This window comes from Salminus brasiliensis, chromosome 16 (assembly GCF_030463535.1).
Source record: "Salminus brasiliensis chromosome 16, fSalBra1.hap2, whole genome shotgun sequence".
Lineage (NCBI taxonomy): Eukaryota > Metazoa > Chordata > Actinopteri > Characiformes > Bryconidae > Salminus > Salminus brasiliensis.
This window is the reverse complement of record NC_132893.1, coordinates 2,869,301-2,891,944: the sequence shown is the minus strand read 5'-3', so window position 1 is coordinate 2,891,944 and position 22,644 is coordinate 2,869,301. Positions and strand designations below refer to the sequence as shown.

At 45.4% G+C, this 22,644-nt stretch overlaps 1 protein-coding gene across 1 annotated transcript; it reads left to right on the top strand.

The window, feature by feature from the left end:
- The first annotated feature begins 6,521 nt into the window (after positions 1-6,521).
- smfn (small fragment nuclease) lies at positions 6,522-12,290 on the top strand. Its single transcript, XM_072658718.1, has 7 exons — positions 6,522-6,808; positions 7,468-7,551; positions 9,163-9,240; positions 10,342-10,453; positions 10,550-10,658; positions 10,929-10,982; positions 11,998-12,290. Exons 1-7 carry the CDS (start codon positions 6,530-6,532, stop codon positions 12,119-12,121), a joined length of 840 nt encoding a protein of 279 aa, XP_072514819.1. The 5' UTR covers positions 6,522-6,529; the 3' UTR covers positions 12,122-12,290.
- The last annotated feature ends 10,354 nt before the right edge of the window (positions 12,291-22,644 follow it).

Below are 22,644 nucleotides of genomic sequence, written 5' to 3'. Positions count from 1 at the left end.
ATTTATTGTATTTATTGCATTTGGGCCGGTGTGGTGTTGGGCTGGTGTGACTTTATAGGAGAAGGCAGAAATAGGCATTTCTATTGGTCCATTCATCTAGAATTACTCACACAAGCTACAGATTCAAAGGATGGAGAAAACCAAAAATGGAGATGTTTTTTCATTTGACAGCAGTTATTTTATCAATTTTTTTATATTATTATTATTATTATTATTATTTAAATTTTTTACTGCTTGCTTATTATTTGAAGCCCCCCAGCCACAACGTCCTACCTACGTTGGACGCCCGTGTCCCCCCAATGTGTCCCCAGTGTCCTCTTCTTTGAGCTCCACAGTTTACCAGTTTAAAATCCCAGCAGTTTAAAGGAGGCCTTGCTGACGGGCTCCATATAAACCCACTGGTCTGACTGAAACCTTCTCAGTGTGTGTGTGTGTGTGTGTGTGTGTGTGTGCGTGTGTGTGTGTGGTCGTCACTGGCGGCGCTATCATAAACAAGCTCTTCATCACTCCGCTCTCCTTTACAGCCGTCTTATCCAGCACAACTTCAGGACGGATGCCTGAGCGCCGGCTCTAGCGCCTTTTAGGAGCTTAAACCCGTTCTGAGGATTAGCACTCTGAGCTGCGTAATGGCGTGGCTTAAAGGGATACTTTGGTCAAAAATCTCATTTGCACACTTTTTTCCACCGGCTCCAAATGTAGCCCATCAGCCGGGACATGGGTGGTGCTGAGGTTGGCTTCTTCGGGTTCGACTCGACACTGGAGCTGCGAGGCTGATGCGGCTAACAGGTCTGCAGCTGGAGGACTAGGCACCACGGTTTCCTGCCGATACTCAGTACCGATACCAACTGGTATTTATAGACGCCTATAAATCCTGATATTTACAGAGTCACTCTTTTTATATCCTATCCCAAATAAGACACAATACGTAGTGTTGAACCGATACCGGCACTTAGTATCACAGTATCGGTATCGGCAACATAGATCACCTTTACCATGAAGCTCACTGACGCTCTACATGTTTTTTTCTGTAGAACTTTTTTAAACAGACCATCAGCCGGGACATTTCAAAGGATTCAAAGGATGGAGAAAACCAAAAACGGAGATACATGTTTTTCATTGGACAGCAGTGATTTTATCTTTTTATTATTATTATTTTTTTATTTTACTGCTTGCTTACTGTTTGAAGCCCCCCAGCCACGTTGGACACCCATGTGTCCCCAATGTGTCCCCATGAACATTTAGCACCCGTGTGTCCCCAATGTGTCCCCATGAACGTTTAGCACCTGTGTGTCCCCAGTGTGTCCCCATGATCATGTAGCACCTGTGTGTCCCCAGTGTGTCCCCATGATCATGTAGCACCTGTGTGTCCCCAGTGTGTCCCCATGAACGTTTAGCACCCGTGTGTCCCCAGTGTGTCCCCATGAACGTTTAGCACCTGTGTGTCCCCAGTGTGTCCCCATGAACATTTAGCACCCGTGTTCCCAATGTGTCCCCATGAACATTTAACACCTGTGTGTCCCCAGTGTGTCCCCATGAACGTTTAGCACCCGTGTGTCCCCAGTGTGTCCCAATGAACGTTTAGCACCCGTGTGTCCCCAGTGTGTCCCCATGATCATGTAGCACCTGTGTGTCCCCAGTGTGTCCCCATGAATGTTTAGCACCCGTGTGTCCCCAGTGTGTCCCCATGAACGTTTAGCACCTGTGTGTCCCCAGTGTGTCCCCATGAACATTTAGCACCCGTGTGTCCCCAGTGTGTCCCCATGAATGTTTAGCACCCGTGTGTCCCCAGTGTGTCCCCATGAACATTTAGCACCTGTGTGTCCCCAGTGTTTCCCCAGTGTCCTCTTCTTTGAGCTCTACAGTTTACCAGTTTAAAATCCCAGCAGTTTAAAGGATGCCTCTGAACATTTAGCACCAGTGTGTCCCCAGTGTGTCCCCATGAACGTTTAGTACTTTTTCTTCTCCATGTGGAGTTTTCTTGGTTCCGAAAGCAGAAGCTGAGTTTCAGCAGCTTGTTTAAATGAAACAAACTGTAGTTTAGCAGCTTTTATCACGGAGGCGTGAACCTGCACATGAAATCGCTGCAGAAGCTCTTTCTGCTTCTACACTGGTGGGGGTTTTTTCACTGCTCTGAAATGTGAAATTTTACACACTTATTAAAAAGCTGTTTGGTCGAGCTTAGCCAGATTATGCTTCCCTACCTTCCTCACGTGTTTTTGCATTGCGGAAGTTTTTATTTTTTCAGCTCTGAAACTTTTCAAATGTGCAGTCCCTCAACCAGTAAACACTGCTCTTTCACGCTTAACATGTCTTATTTACAAAGCATGGCCATAATAGTGACACAGTGACAGCCCCCCCCCCCCCCTTTTATATATATACAAAAGGGGGGGCGCTATCACTATGTCACTATTATGGCCATGCTGCTTGCCATCGGCAGCCAAGGCCCAGAGCACAACTGCCCTCCTCTCTCCAGGGTGGGTAGATGGGGCGCTCTGGTGTGGGCTGGTGCGTCCAAGCCGGCTTGACTGGAGGGGCAGATACTGGTGCCGGCAGATACTTGAAAATCTGGTACCGGAAAGGCAAAAGTGGTTTAAAATGTTACTCTGTTTCCAAACAAAATGGATTTTTAACCCTCTTAGTTTGTGTTGTTGGTCGTATTAAGTGCAATTAAGCTGCTAGCTAGTGCTAACGCTCCACTTTAACAAGCACTGCAGTCAACAAAACCTGAGGAGATGGGGATGGCCCCGGGTGGTCCAGCCGACTAAGATGCGGCCACTGTGATCAGAGGGTTGCTGGTTCGTATCCCGTTCACAATGCTAGCAGCATCGGCAGCCAGGGCCAAGAGAGAACGCAATTGGCCTTGGGTTGGGTAGATGGCGCTCTCCTCCCACATCACTTTAGTGCGGCGCTGGCCGTCACTGGCGTCTGCTAGCCTGCACTGACTCTCCTTCTTGACCAATCAGCGCTGGTGTGCATTAGCATTAGCATTTGCATTAGCCTCCACTCAGTTCTGAATGGGTTCCTCAGTGCTGGGTTAAAAACATATATATACATATATATATATATATATATATATATATATATATATATATATATATATGGCCTTAATTTAATGTTGCTGGGACACAGCTGAACATATCTGATTAAAAAAAGTAATTATATATATTATATAAATATATATATATAATGTATGTGTATTTATACATTTATAAATATTATAATTGTTTTTTAGGTCTGGAAGCCTGTGATGGTTCCACACTGGGTTTCATGGGATAGCATAGTGGGTAACAGCACTGCCTTCTCCAGGTTCAATTCGCCAGCTGGACAAGCCCACCACTCTCCACCAATAGAAGTCCTTGGGCTTGACTCCAAACTCTGCATTCTCCTAACTTTGTAGCATAATTGAGCTGGCTTAGCATATCAGGCAAATGCTAGTTAGTCTGACGCTTGTCTGTGCTTTTGTTCATTAAGTCATCAAACGTCTTGTCTGTCCAACCACATCATGTAACTTTGAATTTTTGTAACGATTAATGCTTAATGATTCAACTTTTTCACTTTTTTTAATGGGAGTTCCCCAAGGTTCAATTCTAGGGCCTATAAAGGTCACATCAGTTATCATAGTAATGAAGGATGGGCCTACACACAGGGTTTGAAGGAGTTATCAGGGGTTAAACCCCTGCACCTCTGTCCCCCTGTACACAAAGACCCCATCAAAACCCCCCATCATCATGTGTCCAGTGTTCAAAGGTGCGCTACATCAGCCACACAGACAGCACTTTGAGAAGCACACTTAGGAGGACGTCTTAAACGAGAGTAAGAGCAGCACTGCTGGCGCTGGTAAATATTGGTGTTTGTGGCTTTCTAGAGAAAACAGGCTCGTCCGCTCGGCTTTGCTTTTCTTCTAAGAGCTGTAATTGTGTCAGAAGCTTTTTCCTTTTTTTTTAGAAGTGTGTGTGTTAGATGTTGACGGCAGTGTGTAAAGTGTGTGTACGAAGCGGCTGCTTCCATTCTGAGGCGTTAATGTTTCTAAAAAAGGAAGAAAAAAAAGAGTCAATATCCAGAGGGTAGCGAACCCCCCCCCCCCCCCCCCCCCCCCACACACACACACACACACACACTCACACACACACTTACAACTCAGGTTACTCTCTGTTTCATCATTTTTTTCTTTTTTTTCCATTACAGTTGTTTGAATTTTCTATATGTGTGTGTGTGTGTTTGTGTGTGTGTGTGTGTGAAGAAGTGTGTGTTTGAGTGCAGAAAAGGACAGAGTAAGAATTAAGAAGAAAAATGTGCTGTTGTGTGTGTGTGTGTGTGTGTGTGTGTGTGTGTGTGTGTGTGTGTTGTGATTCTGCAGAATAGCAGCATTACAGGCGAGTCAGTCTGAATGGAGGTGAAAGGGGCAATCCTCCCGACACCGCCGATTCGCGGAATGGACAAAAGTATTGGGACACTTGCTCATTCATTATTACAAAGAGTTGATCTTGCTTTTGCTGGAGTAACCGTCTCTACTGTCCAGAGAAGAAGGCATTGCTGTGAGGATTTGACTGCATTCAGCAACCACAGCGGTTGTGAGGTTAGGCTGTTAGATGATCACCCCACCTACACCTCATCCCCAGCTCCCCACTGCATCTCCAACTCCCCACCGCATCCCCAACTCCCCACCGCATCCCCAACTCCCCACCCCATCCCCAACTCCCCACCGCATCCCCAACTCCCCACCCCATCCCCAACTCCCCAACTCATCCCCAACTTATGCCCAACTCCCCACCGCATCCCCAACTCCCCAACTCCCCACCGCATCCCCAACTCATCCCCAATTCATCCCCAACTGCCCACCCCATTCCCAACTCATCCCAGAAGTACTGGATGGAGCTCCACCATCATTCCAGAGAACACAGCTCCCCAGCTCCCCACCCCCAACTCCCTACCTCATCCCCAACTTCCCAACTCATCCCCAACTCATCCCAGAAGTACTGGATGGAGCTCCACCATCATTCCAGAGAACACAGCTCCCCAGCTCCCCACCCCTAACTCATCCCCAACTTCCCAACTCATCCCAGAAGTACTGGGTGGAGCTCAACCATCATTCCTGAGAACACAGCTCTTTCACTGCTCCACGGCTCAATGCTGGTGGGCTTTATACCCCTCTAGCCCACACCTGTGTCTGCAGATATGGGCGCAGCTTAAAGTAGCTGAGTGTGTTCATTAGAATTGACATGTGGTGTATCCATGAGAAAGAGGCTCAGAGGTAGCTGTTCAGCTTCCTCTTTTATAGGCTCTAGTCTCTAACAGAGCCTTCATCAGATCACAGTGATTAGGACTGCTGGTGGAGGACTTTCCCATCAACCCGGTTCACTCCATCATACATAATGAGGGGTGTTCTTTTGTCCTAAAGTGCTTCTGCAAAGCGACTCATTTGAGCTTCTCACACCACGGCTGTTCTCCGCCGAGCCCCCTGAGCTTCTGGACCTCACACACTCCTCTTCTGCCACCAGGACCGTTCCAGTAAAAGTGTTCACCAGAGGACACCCATAACTATTTATTAACTGCATTAAAATCTATTAATTAATCGATCATATTTGAGAACCCCCTTTTCTCTTTGATGATGATGATAATGGTGATGAGGATGATGGTGATGAGGATGATGCTGTGTGAATGATGCTATCATGAGCAGAGCTTTGGTGCCACCATCTGTCCGAAAGTGGAAGTTCAGCTGAAATTGGCTTTAATAAGGTTATAATACACAACACTCCAGCTCTCCCTTTGTCTCTCTATATACATATATAAACTAAATGGACAAAAGTATTGGGACACCTTCTCATTGTTTATAGTGTCTTCTGAAATCTAAGGGTATTTAAAAAGAGCTGATCCTGCTTTTGTTGGTGTAACCGTCTCTACTGTCCAGAGAAGAAGGCCTTCTACTAGATTTCGCACTGCTGTGAGGATTTGATTGCATTCAGCGACCAGAGTGTGAGTGATATCGGGAAGCTGGATGATCGCCACCCCACCTCATCATCCCCAACTTCTCAACTCATCCCAAATGTTCTGGATGGAGCACCAACCATCCATCATTCCAGAGAGCACGGTTAGTTCCACTGCTTCACAGCTCCTCAATGCTGGGGGGTGCTTTATACCCCACACCTAGCCCATACCTGACACTAGAAGGGGTGTCCACCAGGACTATCCACAAACATTTGGATGTATATACAGGGTTTATATTAATATAATAAAATATATTACAATCTTCATCTGCCTGTGTATTTTAGCTCACAGTATAAACATTTTTTTTATATTTTAAAAATTAATTATATATTAAAAATAAATACATATATTTTTATACATATAATATTTAATAATAATATTTTTTATTGTGTAATCATATGCAATTAGGCGTGACGTTTTAATAACCCTACTCTAACAAACAAACACAATAAATAAACAAGGGACTTTTATTTTTTAATAAGTCGAGCTCTTATTCTGTACTAGCGCTGCGTGTTTGCGACGCTTGCGGTCGGAAGTGGGCAGCATGGCGGCGCCTATAAGAGCAGCAGCGTGTAGATTAGGCTGGGGACTTTACACGCGCGTGCTCCCATTATACACCATTAGGGCCACCACAGTTCCCAGTACAGCTCCCAGTACAGCCGGGCTTTACGGTCAGACAGCACCCCTGTGCCGCACGTGCAGCTCTGTCAGTGCTGGAGCTGAGATGTGGAGGAAAATGTCTTCTGCTTCATCATCTTCATCTTCATCGTCATCGTCTTCCTCAGAGAGCCTGAGTCAGAGGATGGTGTGGGTTGATTTGGAGGTACACACTCTCGTTTGTCCCTTTTACACTCCATAGGCGTGAGAAATTGATGGTACGAGGCTGAATTTGGCTTCTTGGGGGAATTGGTCCGTTCCACCTTAAATGCTGCAGCAGTTGCATTCTGGCGCCTGAGGCGCCAGAATGCAACTGCTGCAGCATTTAAGGTGGAACGGACCAATTCCCTCAAGAAGCCAAGTTCACCCTCATTTCTGCTAAAATCAATTCCTAAATCATCAATGACGTCATCAAATGATAATTACTGATAAAGTCTGCTAAAGTCTGTTACTGCCCCATACCATAGCTTACTCTCTGTGTCCAGATGTTTGTGGACACCCCTTCTAAGCTTCTTCAGCTACCTTTAGGTTTAGTCTCCATGTAGCCCCATTAGAGTAGGACCATGCCACCTAATGCCAGGCGTGGGCTGGTAGAGGGGTATGAAGCCCCCCCCCCCCCCCCGGTGTTGAGTGGGACTAACTACTGTGTCCTCTGGGATGATGGATGGCGGTGCAGGGGGTTGGGAATGTGTGGCTGAATGCAGTCAGATCCTGGATGAGGAGGTGTCTCATTACTTTTGTCCTTACTTGTAGTACTTGCAGTCCTTGCAGTGGTCCTGGCCGGTTTCTCAGTGTGGATGTGTGCTGCTCTTGTGTGTTTGACAGATGACTGGGCTCGATATCGAGAAGGACCAGATTATTGAGATGGCGTGCATCATCACGGACTCGGATCTGAATGTCCTAGCGGAGGTATGTAAACACCTAAGGGCGGGGGTCCGGGGCCCTGTGGGTCAATGTAAACCGACATATTCTGATACATGTGTTTTTTTTTTTTTTTTTTTTTTTTTTTAATAATTAATTAATTGATTAATTAATGAAGTCTTAGGAAAACCATCATAGTAAAAATACCATCTTCTAAAAATCGTAGTAAGTTTGGGAGGAGGGGGGGTGGTCCAGTGTGCTATGGCGCTGTCACTATGATCGCTGGCTCTCTCCAGGTGGGTAGGTGGCGCTCTCTCCTCACATCGCTGCGGTACTGGCTGTCTGCGAATGGTGCTTCGATGCCCCACATCCCATCCCCTCTGACGTCATCTTGCAGAAGGACCAGTTAGGACCCAATACGTTAGCCAGCCGATGTGGCTAGCATGCTACTGGCTGGTCCACCCCCTTGACTGTATTAGCTAGCATGCTCCTGGTTAGCCAGCCGAGTTAATCTGGCATATAAATAAAACAGCTGCATGAAGATGGGCAATTAATCACATGGGGGGGGTAGGATGCGTCATGCCACCGGGTACGTGGTTTCCTCCAGGCGCGTTGGTTGGTTGCCTAGTGATGTTGCATCATCGGCAGCAGTTAAAAAAGAAATCGGAGGGGCGTGTCGTTTTAAAATTAATTTTTTTGGTTCAAATTCGATTTCAGTTCAATTTCCTTTTTTTTTATTCAATTTTGTTTCTAAATTATTTTTTTTATTTATTTTTTTCCCCAATATAAATGAACGGCTTGCGGGGGGGGGCCTGTGTCGGTCGATCCACCCTCACTGATATTGGTGGCGTCCTGTGAGAGTGCGTACGGGTTTGGGTAATTGCCGCTTCAGATTGGGGAGAAAATGGGTGAGAAGTCTGAGTACGTTTAGTTTTTATCCAATCAGAAGAGAGGAATTTGAGGACCGCACTGCCATCTAGTGGTCAGGGTTTAAACACAGCACAATATGAACCCCTGTCTGCCACCAGTCTTTAGATCTTAAACTATTTATTAATAATAAATTCTGTGTTTTTGAGAATCGGTACAGTATTGCAGATCGTGATACTTCAGCGTATCGATGTTTCCTCAGTGTTTTAAGCGTCTGGGCTGGTTTTGGTGTCCCAGCTGTCACCGGTCTGAAGGTTCTAGGACACGAGGCCGTGAATCGTTGTGTGTATTGTAGAAAAGTCCAGTTTAATACGGGTTTAAGTCACAGGTTTAGTTTTAGTTGGGAGTGTTTCTCCAGAAGTGGCCAGCAGTAAAATCACCTTTAATTAATGTTCATTAAAAGATAAGGCCCCCCCCCCCAACCTCTCCTATAGGATTGCAGATGTGAGACCTTATGACATTTGCCTACGTTAGATTGAAAGATCTGTCTGTGATTCATTAAAAGAGTAATGAAATGTGTCTGATTTCTGATGAATGTCATAAACCCTCCTCCTGTACGGGACGGGGTTCATCATATTTCCCTCGAACCACTAGAAACTGTGTAAAACCTCTGATATAAGACTGATATAAACAACATGATCAGCACTGAAAACGCTTCACATTATTATTCATTTATGACTTTTTTGAAAATGTTTAATTAATTTGTATTTTTTTTTTTTTTTTTTTTTAAAGGGTCCAAATCTGATCATCAGTCAGCCGAATGAGCTGCTTGACAGCATGTCTGATTGGTGCAAGGAACATCATGGCAGAGTGAGTATTTACTGCGTGATCGAGCATGCAGTGTAGGGAAGGAGGGTTGTGGCTCTTGATTAGCATTAATATTGTTGGAATAAACGCTCAGACGAACAGAAAAAACATCTACAGTAAGATTTATGACTTTAATAAGTTACAATATTGTCATTTTGTCCATCTGACTGTAATGGAATTAGAATTATGCCATTAAAAATCTGAATGCCGAATTTGGACGATCTGAAGTTTAATTTTGCAGAACTGAGTTTGGGGGTTTGTGAAGAACTAATCTTGCATCAGATTCATTTTCAGTTTTAAATTCAGTTTTTTGGGAGGGGTTCTGAATTCAGTTTTTTTATTGGTTCTGAATTCAGTTTTTTTATTGGTTCTGAATTCAGGTTTGTTTTTTTTATTGGTTCTGAATTCAGGTTTGTTTTTTTTATTGGTTCTGAATTCAGGTTTGTTTTTTTTATTGGTTCTGAATTCAGGTTTGTTTTTTTTATTGGTTCTGAATTCAGGTTTGTTTTTTTTTATTGGTTCTGAATTCAGGTTTTTTTTTTATTGGTTCTGAATTCAGGTTTTGTATTTTTTTTTTTGGTTCTAAATTCAGGTTTTGTATTTTTTTTTGGTTCTAAATTCAGGTTTTGTTTTTTTATACAAAAACTGTGTATATATATTATATATAAATTTATAAATATATTTTTTAATTCAGTGTCGTTTAGGCTCTTTAGGCAGTCGATTGGTGCAAGGCTCCTGTCTGTGTTGCAGTGAGAGACGGCAGACAGTAAAATCAGCCTCTCGTACAACACAAGGCAAATTAGCAGCTGAGCTATTAAATAAATTGGGGGGGATTATGAGCATCGTTTTGAAACTGATGGTCTGTTTCACAGAGCTGTGTTTGCTTTTACCTTATTTTACACGACTTTCTCATTATACTGTGGAGCAGCGGAGAACAAGCCGCGTGTGGCTCCTGCTTCATATGCAGGGAATCACTACTGATTCATTTCAGAATGTGAATCTGAATCGATTCTTTGTTTTGAATTGAGGTTATTGGGCTAATCTGATCAAACAGTGAGTTTTTGGAGTGAGTGTTGGGAATGTGTCTCCTGCTGTTTCTTCCAGTCAGGCTTGACTCAGGCGGTCCGGGACAGTAAGATCTCACTCCAGCAGGCCGAGTACGAGTTCCTGTCCTTCATCAGACAACACACTCCTCCCGGGCAGTGTCCCCTCGCAGGCAAGACCCCACACACTTCGTTTGCTTTCTCACACTCTGACTGTATCTGTGGGGCGTAATGAAACCCCTCGAGTGTGACATTGTGTGTGTTCTCAGGGAACTCTGTGCATGCTGATAAGAAGTTCCTGGACAAGTACATGCCCCAGTTCATGCGGCACCTGCACTATCGCATCATCGACGTGAGCACAGTCAAGGAGCTCTGCAGGTGTGTGTGTGTGTGTGCGCGCAAGCCTGACACTAAACTGGGCCCTGTGGTCAGCGGTGCATGCCGCAGCATTAGCAGAAGCTGTAATCAGATGACCTTACTGCCCCTTTGTTTCCAGCGAGATGTGCTTGGGCATATGTCTGACCACATCAGGAGTGCGTTTGTTCCAGTAGAGCCACAGAGCACAGGCTGAACCGAGCAGTCCGGCGGAGCGGTCACTCTGGAACGAGTTCTGACGAGTTCTCTCTCTCTTTCTTTCCTTTTATGCAGACGCTGGTTCCCAGCAGACTACAAACTGGCCCCACAGAAGAGGGCATCACACAGGTCAGTGCGGGTGGGCGGTACGGCACAACATGCATCACAACGTCCCCAACAATACACACCATGATATTTAGGCTTTCTGAGGTCCAGCAGCTCAACCCCAGGGCTGTTGGGAATGAAAGGGTCCGTTTATAAATGATATTTATTAGATCTTAAATGTGTAAAAAGGAACAGGTGAGAGCGAGAGAGAATGTTCTAGACCTTCAGAAATATGTAGAACATCTACAACAGTGGTAATTAAGGGGAACGTCCTAGAACACTGAAGGAGATCTGGAGATCAGGTCCTCCAGTGCCAACTATTAAAGGGCCTATATCCTACCTATTTTAAGTATTATTATTATTATTATTATTTTCTTGTTGGTCATTAATAATAATAATAATAATAAAATAACGATTTCAACATTGATTTATTTATCTGTATATATATATATATATATAATATATATTAATAAAGGTATCTCATGCTTACACTTATGACTTGCGTAAATGGGCGGGGCTTAACTGCTGTGGGTTGAACAAGCAGATGTATGTAAATGTGTAGGTTTTTAGTGACATCACAAAAACTGAAATATAAGCTGCCTATTTATTTATTACTATTTTAACTATTTTTATTTCTTAAATAAATAAAAGGAAACTTCAGTCATTTAAGAAATATTTAGTAATTTGTTTTTTATTTATTTACATTTTTTTCTCTTCAGTTTTTGCACAAATAAACAATTTATGATGAATTAAAAACGGGAAAAAATGGTCAAATATAAGTTGATAAAATATGGTACACTAATAGACTGACCTCCAGTCAGCTCTAATGCCGTCACTATACACCAGGAGTGGCCAGTTCCGGTCCTGGAGGGCTGGATCCCTACACAGTTTTGAGCTTTTCCTCCTTGAGCACACAGAGCTCAACTCTCCTGTTAACGGCCAGGTTTAATGGGTCTCCTTAAGCCCCCCCAGTGTTGGCACACTAGTGATGGTGAGCGTCTGTCGTTACTAAACGTGGTCCTTGTTGTTTGGCTTTCAGAGCGCTGGGCGACATTCAGGAGAGCATTAAAGAACTCCAGTATTACCGAGCCCACGTTTTCAAAGTCGGAGCTGAAGAGAAGAAGAGGAAGGTCATAGAAAACGGAGAGAAGTGCCCAGCGTAATCTGGGTCCGCCCGAGGTGCTTCGGTTTGGGGTCGTGAGAATGAGGCATGTACTTTGGCCCAGAGCACACTGACCCGGCACTGACCCCTAACACTGACCCAACAAAACTGGCACATGACTTTGTACTGGTCTGCAGTTGTTGAGGGTACGCCAGATTAAGCAGCATAAACGGGGGGGGGGGGGGGGGGGTATAGAATATTGTAAAATGGGGTGAACATCTTAAAATACTGACCAAAAAGCTGACCAACACGTCCAGCAAACGGACGGAAGATGAGGTAGCGAAATCCTCCCATAAGAAGCTTCATCCGAGTCCAGGCCTCATAAAAAGGGACACGTTATTAGCTTAGTTTTGCTTTAAAAAAAAAAAAGGGGGTATTTTCAGTGTTTTTGGCTGCAAAAAAAGAAAAGAAACTACATTTCCCATAATGCACTTCAATGTGGGTTCATCTTCCTTTTTTAACCAATCAAGAGTGGGGCTTAGGATCAAAATTCTGTATCTTTTTGTTACCAGCTGAATTAATGTCAATGTTCTGGCCAGTGTGGGGTTTATTTGGGGGCGGGGGGTGTATTATAGTGTCCGTTAAGGGGAACGTGCTAGAACATCTCAAGGTGGATATCCTAGAACACTGTAAAGAGGACAGTCTAGACCTTTCTGGGGGGAGGTGAGGGGGTCCTAGAAGATCATAAATTAAGGAGGATGTTCCAGAACGCTGTGAGCGGTGGAGAACATTCTTGAAAATTCTAGAGAAAATGTTCTAGATATTTTATAAATATGGAGAACGTAGTTCTCTCTGCAGTTAACAATGTGAGAGTGTGAAGATGAGCACATTTGAGATCAGTGCCCATGGAGAACGTCCTACAACAGTCTAAATGATGGAGAACGTCCTAGAACGCTGAACAGGGCTGAAATGGCGAGGATGTTCCAGAACCCTGTGGACGGTGGAGAACGTTCTAGAACAGTTTGAACAGAGAGAGGATGTTCTAGACCTTTATTAATATGGAGAGCGTATTAAAGAGAACGTTGGAGATCAGACAGCAGAGCGGAGAACATGGTAGAACAGCTGGAGGACGTTCTCCCACGCTGTAAACTGGGAGAGTGGGTTGGATTGAACACTGCAGGGCGTGAACCTTCTAGAGGGCTGTGAAGTGAACGGTAGAGAACGGTGAAGATGGTCCTCCACCCCAGTGTTTGTAGGTGTTGGGTGGAGATGTCGGGTCGGTGTGGTCTGGGCTTTAAACGCTGTTTGCACACAGTATGTATGTATGTGTGTGGGTGTGCTATTCGTTGTTCCACTGCTTCTGTCTTTTTAGTTTTCATCTTATGGAACAGCTGGAACATCAGCTTAGAAAAAAAGCTGACCAAAAAAAAAAAAACATATATTAAATTATATATTTTTATTTCATTTCATAAGTTGTTGAAATACAATCTGTTAAATTGTCTCTGAGGCTAAAATGCGAATAAAGAACGTTGACGGTTTTCTCAGAGTCTCAGGGTGGACCTTCATCATGCTCCTGCTGTTCTGTCCAGTCCAGTTTTTGGAAGGTTTCCATTTCTGCCAGCAGATGGCGGCGCGCAACTTTAAAAGGAATGTTGGGATCCAGGCTTGAGGAAGAGCTTGTGTTTCCGAAAAGCTGACCAACATGCCCAGAAAACGGACTGATGATGATGATGATGATGATGTAAAGGTGCACGTATTTGTCACCGTACAGCAAAATGTGTCCTCCGCATTTAACCCATCTGTGGTAGTGAACACACACACACTAGTGAACTAGGGGCAGTGAGTACACTAATGATGATGATGATGATGTAGGTGATGTAGCGAAATCCTCCCATAAGAAGCTTCATCTGAGTCCAGGCCTCGTAAAAAGGGGCAGCGGTATTGGCTTAGTTTTGGTTAGTAAAGGGGGACGGGGGGTTTTCAGTGTTTTGGCTGCAAAAGGGACTACATTTCCCATAATGCAACAATCAAGAGTGGGGCTTAGGATCAAAATTATTAATTGGAGGAGTTATTATTATTATTATTTTATTTGTACTTAAGTCTCGTCTGTGAGCCAATAAGCTCGCTATTTCTCAAAGTTGGACTTGGCTAGAGGTGATTGGCTGTCCGAATTATAGTCTGTTCCCTATGTTGTTAGTCTGCTGGCCATTATCGTTGGTTAGGGATGCATGGACCTTCCGGTCCCCCCACTAATTTACAACACCCACCTTCAGTTTTCATTAAAAATACGAGTTTTATTATTATTGTAGTTTGATGGTCGCTCAGGATTTGGTTTTGAAGTCAAGGTTCTTGCATTGGTGCCTCAGAGCTCAAGACTCTGATTACTGCCCATCCCATCCATTTTCCTGACTTAAGCCCTCAAACTAGACCCCTCAGCCACTACAACAGATCTGAGCACTGGGGGCATCCTGTGAAATTTCCCACTGAGAATAATGTTGGCAGCAGGTCCTCCTGGAAGCAGTCCTGGAAGTTGAGAGGTGGTCACCAGCATACCGGTTGTCCTTTCTTAGAGCCCTTTTGGTGGGTACTGACCACTGCTCACTGGGAACACCCTAAAAGATCTGATGTCCTGGTGATGTTCTGACCAAGTCGGTTGTCTAGAACATCACAGTTTGGTGCTTCAAGAACACCTTCAAGAACTGACTGCTCACCTGCTGACCAATAGATCCACCCCGTGGCCGATGCCACTGTAGGTAATCGATATTTTGCACTTTACCTGTCAGTGGTGCTAATGTTATGGCCGGTCGGTGTCTATTCTCAAGTGTTGTCTGAACTCCCAATTTCCAAATTCGGTCAAGGCTCCTGATGGCATCAGGTAGTCTTGTCCTTCTCGTGTGAAGGATGGTCTGCTACAGAGAGCTTTTGAGCCCTGGGGCTCCTTTAGAAGAAGGTGAGGAGGAGAAAACCTCGGCGAAGGAGACGCAGTGATTCACCCTCACACCTCCGCCTCGTTTCCAGCCTCGACTCTAGCGCATTCGCTTTCCCTGGAGAAAACGGAGTGTGCCCTTAATGCAGTCGCCCATCGACACCGGACATCTCCGAGTCTACAGGGTAGTCGATACGTCAGGCAGCTGTCGGCCGTTCAGCACCGGACAGTTCCGTGTCTTCTGGCTGGAGAAGCTGTAAAAAGCTTCAGATGATGGCTTGTAGGAGCTGCCTTCACCCGTATGCCTCTCTTTTTTTCATCAAGATCTTTAGCTCTTTAAACCCTGACCCTTATACCCTTTTCATTAACCTCAGTGTTGCAGACCCTACAATAGACCCCTGTGGGACCCCTGCAATCTGTAACAACAGAATAATAAATCCAGGGTTCAAAACCTTCCGATTCGGTATTTCCTTTATTGTAGTAACTCTACTGTCTCTACTGTCCAGGGAAGAAGGCTTTCTACTAGATTTTGTGTAAATTTAAGTGAGCATGGCTGTGAGGATTTGATTGCAGTCAGCAACAAGAGCGTTAGTGAGGTCAGGATCTTGGACGGTCACCATCCCACCTCGTCATCCCCAACTCATCCCAAAAACTACTGGAAAGTACTGGATGGAGCACCACCATCCATCATTCCACTGCTCCACAGCTCAATGCAGGGGGCGCCATCAAGTACGGAGGGGCTGGCTGGTCCAGTCTTGGCTTTGTAGGCCAGAGTCAGGGGTTTGAATCTGATGACCTGGGCAGCAGCTACAGGAAGGAGGAGCTGAACATGGCTGAACTTAGAAACGTTGAAGAGTTGTAGGGGTCTGATGGTGCCTAAAGGGAGACCAGCCAGAAGACAGCTGCAGTGGTCAAGCACCTAGGCGACTCTCTGGAGAGGAAGGGTCGAACTCAAGAACGATAACTAATCATCCATGACTACACCAAGGCTTCCAGCCTCTGTAGATTCGGTAATTTTCAATTGAGTTATTAATGAGCGCACCAGGACGTAGGTTAGAGATGATACCTGAGCGGTGAACTCCAGAGGGAGGCTCCCTGAAGGTGTTGGATCGCTCAAATTAAGCGAGATAATTAAGGCCCTGGAAAAGGGGCTTGTGGAGCAATCCAATGAATCAGCGTCCCACATTGCGGGGCCCGAGGAGGGAAGCATCAGCACATTTTCCATGCTCAGCGAAGCCTTGCTCACAGAGCGGTGCGGCCCTGCTGAGAGAGGAAGCGGCCGTGCCGTGGGACCTCCTGCCGCGTTTACGGGAGCTAAATTGCTGTTCCCTCATAGCGGAGGGCTGGTCGCGCAGCCTTTGTTGTTACTGGTCTATCCATTGTTGCTCACATACAGTGAACGGGCCATTAACTTCATATTTTCCTCACCTATATTTCCCCTGATCGAATTGTTAAACGCTCAAATAATGACCTGCGTCCCTTCTGCTGCTGCCGCTGAGGGTACGAAGTGGAGGAACCTGCTGAGGGCGGCTGGAACGCTCCCTCGTAAATCCATGGCCTCAACAAATGGAAGAGGAGATAATAACTGACAAGGCCTGAGCTGTAGTTCATCACTTTTATTGTCAAGATCCTTAAGCTCATCACGGCTTAATTAAATGGCTGCTTTGAAAAATTGCTGACATCTCTTCTAATTATTGCGCAATTACTGGAGGAGCTCTTTGATGGGCGAGAGCGGCAAGCAGTCACGTTCGGATAAAGAAAATTATTCATCGCCGGCGTTCTGTTCATGTCTACAATAACACGATGTGCTGGCCGTAAGATGACTGCAGACCCTAAAAAACGAAAAAGCAGATCAGCCATAACATTAGTACCACCAGCATGGACTCCACAAGACCTCTGAAGGTGTCTTGGAATCTGGCACCAGGACTAACGTTAGCAGAAGTTACCCACTGAGGTGGGTGAAGGGTGAAGCCTCCATGAGAAGCTTCACAACAAGCTCTAGGTGCCCCTGACCTGGTCACTGGTCCACCAGGTGTCGTGTCTTGGTCCATTTTTAGTAGGTACTGACCACTGCATACCCCAAAACACACGCCACAAGACCTTCCTGATGTTTTGGAGATCTGGCCATGTCGTCAAATGCAAACATACACACACAGCTTGTCTAGTCCCTGTAGAAAAGTAGTATTGCCAATAGAATAGGACTGTCTGGAGCAGATCAACATGAAGCTATTGGCACCATGCTGCTGCCTAATAAAGCCAGGCGTGGGCTAGTAGAGGGGTATAAAGCCCCCCAGCATTGAGGAGCTGTGGAGCAGTGGAAGAACTGTGTTCTCTGGAATGATGGATGCAATCAAATGGATGCCTTCTTCTTCTCTGGACAGTAGAGACAGTTACTCCAACAGAAGCAGGATCAGCTCTTCCTTTAATCCACTTGATTTCATGTCCCAATACTTTTGTCCCTGAGCACAAAATAGAGGATGGCTTACACAAGCTGCACATGCAGGCCTACAGTCACTGTCACTGCACACTGGGGCAAGGTGGAGCTAGCTCAGAGGGGTTTCTAATAAAGTGGCCAGTGAGTGAATGTGGTACGGTTTCTGATGGCAACATGACGAGAGATCCAAGTGAACCCAAAGCTCCTGGTCGGAGGGAGTTTAGGGGAATTACGGAGTGCCGTCAGCTAGGCACGTTCGGTTGGTAGCTGGCACCTGGTGAAGAACTGCTGTATCTATAAATAGACATAGGGTATGTTCAGCATGCATAGCTTTTCATTAGGCTCTGCAAGACATCTGTCACATTGTTCTGCACACGAAAGTGACGCTCGTCTGGATTCCTTTCCTATTAATGGAAGGACCACGGATCTACGGATCAAAGAGGGAATCAGGACGGTAGATCCCTGGAAAATTCCGAGGCACGTAGCAGACAATGCTAGGGGTTAAACCTGTGTTTGGGTAACCCCCCTGTTCCACAGCTCGAGGATCAGGTAAGACGAGTGCCTCTTATTACTGTAAAGACCCTAAATCTGTATCTACTGTATCGAGGCAAAGCAGGGGTGCATTAAGCCTCGCTGAGCTGTCAGAGTGCGTCGAGGCAGAGCCCTTGTCATGCTCACTTCAGAAGAGATCGTATCAGTGGGGATGGCTGCGGAGGGCAGAGTGACGCATGCCACTCACCTGTCCGAGGTCATTCAGGATGTCAGCAAAGCTCAACTCAAGCTTTTCCCGGACCCTTCGTCACGTCAGTCCGCGGCATCGCTCTGTACTTGGCATGGAAATATGGATCTCGGTGGTTGTGGCCCGTGGCCTTGATTGTAATTACATGTTTATTCTTGTTCTTGCTATTCTCAAGATAGGCACGTTCCTGGTCGGGGTGTTTTAATTGATGCTAATGGTGGCTGATTTAACGTCAGCTGCAGAACAGCAGAGCAACAGAGCCTAATCAAGCTTGCTTGCTTCATTTAGAGAAATCACAGCCATTCAGTAATATATGTGGCGTTTTTTTCCTGGCGGAGTTATCTTCGCATTACGCATCACTCCTACCACAATCCATCGGTTCGTATTTCCTGCAGCCGTAGCCTCCAAAGAAGCCCCATCAATTGTCTGAACTTTTTAGTGTCATCAGGACTTCTAGCTGATAAAACCCCTTAAACCATCTAAACCCTGTATGTAGGCTCACACTTTATTACTTCTATCATTTTCAACAATTTAATAGGCCCTAAAATAGAGCCCTGAGGCACTCCACAGAATCTTGGGGTGTTTTAATTGATGCTAATGGCAGCTGATTTAACGTCAGCTGCAGAACAGCAGAGCAACAGAGCCTAATCAAGCTTGCTTGCTTCGTTTAGAGAAATCACGCCATTCAGTAATATATGTGGCGTTTTTTTCCTGGCTGAGTTATCTTCGCATTATGCATCACTCCCACCCACACCTACCGCAATCCACAATGTATTTCCTACAACCATAACCTGGAAGAATGAGTTCTTGTCGATTTAACCCCCTTAAACCATTTAAGCCCTGTACCGAGCCCACATTTCATTACTAGAATTAGAATTTCGAACACTTTCATAGGCCCTAAAATAGAACCCTGGGGCACTCCACCATATCTGGTGATATAAACAGCTGTACGATAGTTTTCACTTTAGATGAGCAACTGATTTGTTATCTTTTATGGGGTTAAAGGTGTTTAAGGGGTTAAGGTAGCTTGAAAGATGCTGGTAAAAATAGACACAGGAAAGGTGGAGGGGATAAGGAGGGGGCAGGAGTAGGATTCACATCTGAATGGCTAAGATTTGCTACCTTACCTTACAAGTGGTACTTCTGCAGCATGAGCAAGACTGCACTGTGCTTTTATCCATGCATCCAAGTCCTTTAGAAGTCCTGTGAAGTCTTTACCAGTTCCTAATCATTGGCTACAGATGGGAGATGAATTAAAGGACAGAGCTTTACAGAGTGTTTTTTGTGAGGTGTTGAGCATCAGGGTATCATGGCACAGATTCTGCAAGTCTCTGGAACTGAAATGAAAGGATTCCTCCAAAGGATGTCATGAAGATGTTCATTCAGCTGGTGTTTGGGCGATGGTGGTGGTGGTGGTGGTGGGAGAGTGCCATAGGGGTCCCATCAATAAGAGTTCTTGTTGATTTAACCCCCTTAAACCATTAAAACCCTGTGCTGAGCCCACATTTCATTACTAGAATTAGAATTTCAAACACTGTCATAGGCCCTAAAATAGAACCCTGGGGCACTCCACCAAATCTGGTGATATAAACAGCTGTATGATAGTTTTCACTTTGAATGAACAACTGATTTGTTATCTTTTATGGGGTTAAAGGTGTTTAAGGGGTTAAGGTAGCTTGAAAGATGCTGGTAAAAATAGAAACAGGAAAGGTGGTGGGGGTGAGGAGGGGGCAGGGGGAAGAAAAGGAAGGAATGGGCAAAATCAAAATCCTGGAAGCCTTGGGGACTGTTCCCTTAATGAACATGAAAATAGGCCAAGTTACTGAGAAAGAGAGAGAGAGGGGGGGATTAGTTGTATGGGGAGCAGATGAACCTGAAGAGAGCGGGTCATGCATTGAGTTAGATGGCCGTGCTGTTTGTGAAGCCATGTCCTAAAAGAATCTGACAAAGCAGTTCAGAGCGAAAAGGGAATGAAGGATGCGCCTGACAGTCGGCGCCACGTTTCCGAACGATCTGGGCTCTTACCTCGGTGCTCTGTGCCTTGCATGATTCACTGGAGCTAAATGACAGTTGGTGTAATTGCGATTCTGTAAATTCTCGACGCAATATGTACTGTCCTTGCAGTCTGCGAAGCTATGAATAGAGGACCCCGAATAGAGGAGAGTCCAGGCCGTTGGACGTGGCCAAAGAATTAATCAAGAGAGACGGCACGCTCATGTGGAAAACCATTAAGTCACAGTTGAAAAGTCTTAGCGTAATGGCATTACAATTAGCAGAGACAAGTGCCATTCTGTATCAGGCATTAAATTCTAAGGATAATTCACTTTTAATGCCGGGGCAAGCCTGTGTCAGGAACACCTGAAAGATCTCTGGGAGAAGCTGGTTTAATGAGAGCCCGGCTTCTGAAGGTCGTTTTCTAAGAGCCGGAAGATGCAGGTCCCACAGGCACGGAATTGCTGGGTGGGATTCACATCTGAATGGCTACGATTTGCTGCCTTACCTTACAAGTGGTACTTCTGCAGCGTGAGCAAGACTAAGCACTGTGCTTTTATCCATGCATCCAAGTCCTTTAGAAGTCTTTACCAGTTCCCAATCGTTGGCTACAGGTGGGAGTGAATTAAAGGACAGAGCTTTACAGAGTGTTTTTTGTGAGGTGTTGCGCGTCTGCAGCAAGAGTTCTTCGAGCCTCAGGTACGGCTCGGCTCGACCCGCCATCCCTCAAAATCCACAGAAGACGAGGCTTTTTACTGTCCTGCACCAAAGTGGATGGAACAAACTTCCCCTGGGAGTCCAATGCTCGCTGTCTTCAAACCCAGACTGAAGACCCTCCTCTTCTGAGAGTACTCAGGCGAAGAGAAGAGTACTATGGTCACCCTATTGACTTTTAGTGTTTAGTAGAGTCTTAACTTAGAGATAGCTTTGAATTATTAGTCTATTTAAACTAGCTGAGGTTTTACTTGGGTAAATAGCAAAGCACTTTTGTAAGTCGCTCTGAAGAAGAGCATCTGCTAAATGCCTTAAATGTAATGGAAATGTCAGGGTGTCATGGCACAGATTCCGCAAGTCTATGGAACTGAAACGAAAGGATTCCTCCAAAGGATGTCGTGAAGATGTTTATTCAGCTGGTGTTTGGGCGATGGTGGTGGTGGTGGGAGAGTGCCGTTGGTGTCCAATCAATAAGAGCTCTTGTTGATTTAACCCCCTTAAACCATTTAAGCCCTGTACCGAGCCCACATTTCATTACTAGAATTAGAATTTCGAACACTTTCATAGGCCCTAAAATAGAACCCTGGGGCACTCCACCAAATCTGGTGAAATAAATGGCTGTACGATAGTTTTCACTTTAGATGAACAACTGAATCTTAACTTTTATGGGGTTAAAGGTGTTTACGGGGTTAAGGTGTCTCGAAAGATGCTGGTAAAAATAGAAACAGGAAAGGTGTAGGGGGTGGGGGGGGGTGAGGAACAAAAGAAAGGAATGGGCAAAATCTAAATCCTGGAAGCCTTCACTGTTCCCTTAATGAACATGAAAATAGGCCAAGTTACTGAAAGAAAGAGAGGGGGATTAGTTGTATGGGGAACAGATGGACACTAAAGAGGGCGGGTCATGCATTGAGTGCATTGGGAGAGTGCCGTAGGTGTCCCATCAATAAGATCTGGTCAAAATCACTACAGTGCACCTCAAGAAATTCGTAAGACTTGCACGGGCATATTCGTACACGTCTTACGATTAACATAAACCTCCCATCCACTGGTGGCGCTGTTTTGCAGAAAGTCGTTGTCTAGGCCGCTGCACTGCTACCTCCAACATGCTTTGCTTTTGGTGGCTACTTGAGCTCCATGTATGCCAAAAGAGTGCGTGACGAAGCATCTGGGAGTAAATTACCAGCCTAATTATGGCAAAACAGCACACCACTGACAACTGGGGCAGTTGTCAAACCCTTCAAGATCCCTCAGATAATAAAAGACTTAATGGTGGTTGGTTGGATGGTTTAAAAAATTGAGCGTTCGACAGAAGCGCTGAGGAATCAGACAAGCATTTGCTGACTTACTACCATTAATGGCACAAGACAGGGGTTTAAGACGTTCCTAGATTCCCTGCGCTGAAAGCGCATGTGCAGTTGGATCTGAGGGAAATCAGGAGGCAGGATGTGTGAGAGCAGAGAGAAGAGATTCAGCAGTTTCTGGCTGTAATCAATTGAGCGCTCCATGGTGAGCGAGGTAATGGGCTTTGAAGGGCATTGACCTAGTGCATAGTTTATCACTACCTTTTCAATTAGGAGAGCAGAAGTGGCTGCTATTCCACATACAGTGTACATACCGCCTTCGCCACCGCCTTCGCCTTGCAATTCAGACAAATGGACCTGGCTCCAGCCTTCAGTTAAGAGTCCTAGAGTAGAGTAGGGACTCCAATGGCACCTTTAACTGTGAGCGTTGGGTGGCACATCCCTGCCTCACTCACCCTCTCTCGTTCTCTCCGGAACA